At 56.2% G+C, this 6,030-nt stretch overlaps 1 protein-coding gene across 1 annotated transcript; it reads left to right on the forward strand.

Annotated features, from left to right (window-relative positions):
* Positions 1–314: 314 nt before the first annotated feature.
* ZNF408 (zinc finger protein 408) lies at positions 315–5,173 on the forward strand. Its single transcript, XM_066251409.1, has 5 exons — positions 315–378; positions 651–928; positions 1,649–1,710; positions 1,931–2,187; positions 3,456–5,173. The coding sequence occupies exons 1-5, from the start codon at positions 330–332 to the stop codon at positions 4,964–4,966; spliced, it is 2,157 nt and encodes a 718-aa protein (XP_066107506.1). The 5' UTR covers positions 315–329; the 3' UTR covers positions 4,967–5,173.
* Positions 5,174–6,030: the final 857 nt, after the last annotated feature.

The raw sequence follows: 6,030 nt of genomic DNA on the forward strand, positions 1-6,030 counted from the left end.
CATTTCCTGGGGCCCCGCCCACTTCCTGTATGTGTCCACCCAGGATGAGGACAGCCTGACTGTCCGACTCGTCCTGCCCAAAAGGAGGCAGCCGGAACAATTAGTTCCTGGCTCCCTGATACTCGAACCTCTGATGGACCTGCGGGATCCCAGACTCGTATTGTTCTCCGATAGTGTTGCATCACTAGTACTGCCAAATTCCTTGTCCTGTGCACCAATGAAGTCTGACTTTTACGCTTCTTCCCTGAGAGTAAATTTGGCAGATTGTTTCCGGGAGGAGCTGAGAAGGCGATGCTCACTTCCGGCGGCGGGAGGCTTTCTGACCCGGTATGGAGGGGGCGGCAGATCGGCTTTTGGAGAAAGACAGAGTGCCGGTCGGTGAGTGACCCTGCACTGTCGCCGACCCTCGGACTTAGACTCACCTGACGTTCTCTGGTCAACTCTCTGCCCCCGACCGTTTTCCTCCCGAGCCCGGGAGCCTCCTCTGGGGGCCTCTTCAGAGCCCTCGAACCCCCTAAGACCGCTCAGGGCTCCCTTGGACCCCTTATCGATCCCTCAGACTCCTGAAGCCAGCCTGGACGTGCGGTCATCCAGCCCTCACGCCACGACCTCTTGGGCCACGTCCTCACTGCCTTCTTATCTCCTTGCAGCGCCCGAGCCGCGCCTGGACCGGGGCTCAGGATGGAGCCCTCCGGGAGAAAGCTGTGGTCAGGGCCTCGAAGACTTCCCGCCCTGGCCGACCCGAGCCGCCCACGCTCTAAAGAGCCTCCCCCGGGGTTTGGCCCTTGGCCCCTCGCTCGTGGAGAAACAGCGCCTGGGGGTCTGGTGTGTCGGGGAGCCTCTGCAGCCAGGACTGCTTTGGGGGCCGCTGCAAGAGGAGTCTGTCTCCGAGCACAAGGGCGAGGGAGTGACATCAGGGCAGGAGAAGGTATTGAGGGATAGGGTGTCTGTCTAATCTCCCTCTTTGAAAATTGGGAGGCCGTTCATACAGCTTCTGGACAGCTCTCGGGTTTGTCAGAAGAAGCAAGGCATTTCAGGAGATGGGAGATGGTTCTGTCCCTTCTCTCCAGAACTGTTTCTTCCCTTCACCTGCAGCAGTTAGGGACCTGAGATGTAAAAAGTTGTTAGAAGCTGGATTAGTGTAATGCTATCAATAAAAGTCAAGAGGAAGAGTTTTGGAATTAAAGAGCCATGGGATTATACCCCAGCCTTAGTACTTTAGCTAGTTAAATGAGATGTTTCACTTACGGTAACATATAAAGTAAAGGAATGGCTATTTTCTTTATTTTAATCCTCCAGGATTATTTGGAACAATAGATGAAATAGCATTGGTAAAGGGTTTTATTGCATAAGAGGTACTAAAAACAAGAAATTGATACTCCTCTTTTCTGTTTGGTACTCACTGGAAGGCAGTAATGTGTTCAGTAATTCTCCACACCCTGGGGCTGGGTGGGGGGCAGCTTTTTTGGTCTTTATTGAATGAAATATTGTCTAACACAGTCCTATATAGACAGAACCAGAGACCATTAACCTTCCAAGGGCTTCATCTTAGACCTCAGGAGAGGTTACGTCTGTCTTGTTTTTGTTTTTCCCCTTACTCTGGCCTCCTCAAACACATGGGAGAAGGACTTTTATTGGTTTATTTCAGGACGTGTCACTAGGTCCATGGGGAGACGTGTGTGCTTGTGAGCAGAGTTCAGGCTGGACCAGGTAAGTTACAGGAGAGCATGTAGTAAGGTCCCTTCTTTGAGGTTTTCTGATGTGGCCTGGGATGGACCAGAAGCTGACTAGTTTCCCATCCAGTGATCTTTTGCAGTGCGTGTTCTAGAGGCATGGGCTCCTTTAGGACTCAGACTGACCAGGAGCTGGGGCTTTCAGGGAGGGCCCCTTGAAGAAGGTCACTTGAGCTAGCTCTTGCTCTGCTTTGCAGTTTGGTGCAGCGGGGCAGGCTGGAGGGTGAGGGAAACGTGGCCCCCATGTGGATCAGCGAGAGGCTCCACCTGCATGTGTGCCGGGTCGTGCTGCCAGGCTGTGAGCTGCTGCTGTGGCCCCAGTCCCCCTTGGAGGGCCTCAGCCCCACCCAGCCCAGGCTAGAAGAGGCAGCCATGGTGGTGGTGACAGAAGTGGAAACTGCTGTACAAGAGGAAGTGGCCTCTCCTGGAGAGGATGTGGGAGAACCTTGTACAGGTATGTGTCAAGTCAATGCTGACTTCCCAAATTACCACCAGAACAACTTAATTATAAGACAAAGCAGAGCCCTGGCCGGTTGGCTCAGCGGTAGAGCATCGGCCTAGCGTGCGGAGGACCCGGGTTCGATTCCCGGCCAGGGCACACAGGAGAAGCGCCCATTTGCTTCTCCACCCCTCCGCCGCGCTTTCCCTCTCTGTCTCTCTCTTCCCCTCCCGCAGCCAAGGCTCCATTGGAGCAAAGATGGCCCGGGCGCTGGGGATGGCTCTGTGGCCTCTGCCCCAGGCGCTAGAGTGGCTCTGGTCGCAACATGGCGACGCCCAGGATGGGCAGAGCATCGCCCCCTGGTGGGCAGAGCATCGCCCCTGGTGGGCGTGCCGGGTGGATCCCAGTCGGGCGCATGCGGGAGTCTGTCTGACTGTCTCTCCCTGTTTCCAGCTTCAGAAAAATGAAAAAAAAAAAAAAAAAAAAAAAAAAAAAAAAGACAAAGCAGAGCTTATGGCTCAAAAGTAAGGTAGAACACTAGAGTCTCAGTAGCTTTTCTGAGGAGGAAGGGTAAAGCTTGGGTATTTATTGAAATTTTGGAGTCTGGTATAAGGTGGATCTTCCAGGGTGGGATAGGGGCAGGACTTGATTTGGATTGGTTAAGGAGCATGACATAATAGTTTACAATTCATGGATACAGGAAGGCTGTAATTTTCAGGCAAAAAGGTTCAGTCTCGGTATAAACTGTCATTTGATGTTTTCTATTGAAGAATGATGAGTCTTATCCTTGGAATGAACAGTATAGATGTTTGAAACTTTTATCTTCCTGCATAAGTTACCAGGAGTAGTAAGATCATGTTGATGATGACAGCAAGCTGTGTATAAGTTTCCAATTTATTATGTTGCTTCTGTCTGGGGTAAGGATTGGGTTCATTTATTTTCAAATGAGCTAAGGTGAGGAGGTGGTGGTCTCAACTTACCCTGAGTGCATGTCTCCAGAGGGAGGACAAGGGGACTCTGGGATGGCCTTACTCTAGGGATTATCCAGCTGTTTGGGGCACTGTGGTTTCCGGGAGTGCTTCCCCAGGAAGCTCCTGAGACTGGGCAGGAAGATAAATGGAGTGTGTGGCTCATGCTCCAGGGAAAAGATTGATGTCATTGTTCCCACTGAAGTCCAGGGGCTGAATAGGAGAAGACCCATATTCCTTTAATTTCCTGGTGACTCCATTGTCACCACCTGCTATAATCTTTACTGACCCCAGTACTCCATTCTTGCTTTGCAGATTCTGGTCACCAATCATCCCCCAGCATCCAGGCAGAGAGTATGGTGGGCGCTGGACCTAAACCTCAAACCCAGGATCAACTTTCCAAGGAGAGCCAGTCTCTTGGTCCTTTGCCACAGAATGGCAGCATGGACGAGGAAGACCCACCCCAGACACAGATGCCAGCTGATCTTCAGAGCAGCTCCCCCCCCCAGCAGGGCTTACAGAGCAACGAGGCCACTTCCTCCTCTTCTGCCCGCGGCCCCCAGCTGCACGCTCACCTGGTCGAGAAGTTACATAGCCCTGACGCTTGTTGCCCACCCAGAGCAAAGACCTCGGAGCCCAGGGCGCGGTCGGATGGAGAGCAGCACCCCGGCTCTTCTGCATGCTTGCAGAGCCCTGACCTGGAGGGAAGCTCCCCGAAACAGGGGCGGCGGTACCGCTGTGGGGAGTGTGGCAAGGCGTTCCTGCAGCTGTGCCACCTGAAGAAACATGCATTCGTGCACACGGGCCACAAGCCCTTCCTCTGCACTGAGTGTGGCAAGAGCTACAGCTCAGAGGAGAGCTTCAAAGCCCACATGCTGGGCCACCGCGGTGTGCGGCCCTTTCCCTGTCCGCAATGTGACAAGGCCTATGGCACCCGGCGAGACCTCAAAGAACACCAGGTGGTACATTCAGGCGCCCGACCTTTTGCCTGCGACCAGTGTGGCAAGGCCTTCGCCCGCCGGCCTTCTCTGCGACTGCATCGCAAGACCCACCAGGTGCCAGCCACCCCTGCCCCGTGCCCGTGCCCTGTGTGCGGGCGGCCCCTGGCCAACCAGGGCTCCCTGCGGAACCACATGCGGCTCCACACGGGGGAGAAGCCCTTCCTGTGCCCGCACTGTGGCCGGGCATTCCGCCAGCGGGGCAACCTCCGTGGGCACCTGCGGCTGCACACAGGGGAGCGGCCGTACCGCTGCCCGCACTGCGCCGACGCCTTCCCCCAGCTGCCCGAGCTGCGGCGCCACCTCATCTCCCACACTGGCGAGGCGCACCTGTGCCCTGTGTGCGGGAAGGCCCTCCGGGACCCGCACACGCTGCGCGCTCACGAGCGCCTGCACTCGGGGGAGAGGCCCTTCCCTTGCCCCCAGTGTGGCCGCGCTTACACGCTGGCCACCAAGCTGAGGCGCCACCTCAAGTCCCACCTGGCTGACAAGCCCTACCGCTGCCCCACCTGCGGCATGGGCTACACCCTGCCCCAGAGCCTCAAGCGGCACCAGCTCAGCCACCTTCCCAGGGCGCCCTGCGTGCCCTCTGCCGCCGCGGAGCCCACTGTGGTCTTACTGCAGGCTGAGCCAGAGTCGCGGGACACACGCAGCGACCAGCGCGTCTCCCCAGCCCGGGATGTCTTCCAGGTCACCATCTCTGAGAACCGGGACAAGTGCTTTGTGGGGCCGGAGGAGCCAGGCCCCAGCCCCAGCCTGGTGCTCATCCACAAAGACATGGGCTTCGGCATCTGGGCCGAGGTGGTAGAGGTGGAGAGCAGCACCTGACAGCCTCCCGTGCCTGGCCCTGGCTCTATAAAGACGCGTGTTTTCTAGGGGCTCGGTGTCTGCGTCTTCTTTCTCTTTGGGTTGCCTGACAGGAACTCGAGTCTGCCAGGAGGAGCAGGTCAAGGACTGCCCTTCCTGCTTATGGTCCACTAAATTGTTTCCCAGCACTGTAAGATAAACCGCTTAAGATCTTTGTGTCCACTTCCAGCAGAGCTTGTTCTATCTCCTTAGGAACTAACTGCACAAGGTGGTTATTCTTGAAGTCAGAAGTGACCCACCCACCCTGTAAGGGCGTGGGGTGCTTAATGCTGGGATAGTTACTCCTACAGAGTTCCCTGAGGGACAAGCTCTTTTGTTTAGAACCAAACTGAGTGACTTTTTTCCCTTTTTTTTTTTTGTATTTTTCTGAAGCTGGAAATGGGGAGAGACAGACTCCTGCATGCGCCCGACCGGGATCCACCCAGCACACCCACCAGGGGGCGACGCACTGCCCACCAGGGGGCGATGCTCTGCCCCTCCAGGGTGTCACTCTTTTGCGACCAGAGCCACTCCAGTGCCTGGGGCAGAGGCCAAGGAGCCATCCCCAGTGCCCGAGCCATCCCCAGTGCCTGGGCCATCTTTGCTCCAATGGAGCCTCGCTGCAGGAGGGGAAGAGAGAGACAGAGAGGAAGGAGAGGGGGAGGGGTGTAGAAGCAGATGGACACTTCTCCTGTGTGCCCTGGCCGGGAATCGAACCTGGGACTTCTGCACACCAGGCCGACGTTCTACCACTGAGCCAACCGGCCAGGGCCCTTTTCTTTTTTTTTTCTTTTCTTTTTTCTTTTTTCTTTTCCATTTTTCTGAAGCTGGAAACAGGGAGAGACAGTCAGACAGACTCCCGCATGCACCCGACCGGGATCCACCCAGCACACCCACCATGGGGCGACGCTCTGCTCACCAGGGGGCGATGCTCTGCCCATCCTGGGCGTCGCCATATTGCGACCAGAGCCACTCTAGCCCCTGGGGCAGAGGCCACAGAGCCATCCATAGTGCCCGGGCCATCTTTGCTCCAATGGAACCTTGGC

The sequence above is a fragment of the Saccopteryx bilineata genome, chromosome 1 (genome assembly GCF_036850765.1).
Source record: "Saccopteryx bilineata isolate mSacBil1 chromosome 1, mSacBil1_pri_phased_curated, whole genome shotgun sequence".
NCBI lineage: Eukaryota > Metazoa > Chordata > Mammalia > Chiroptera > Emballonuridae > Saccopteryx > Saccopteryx bilineata.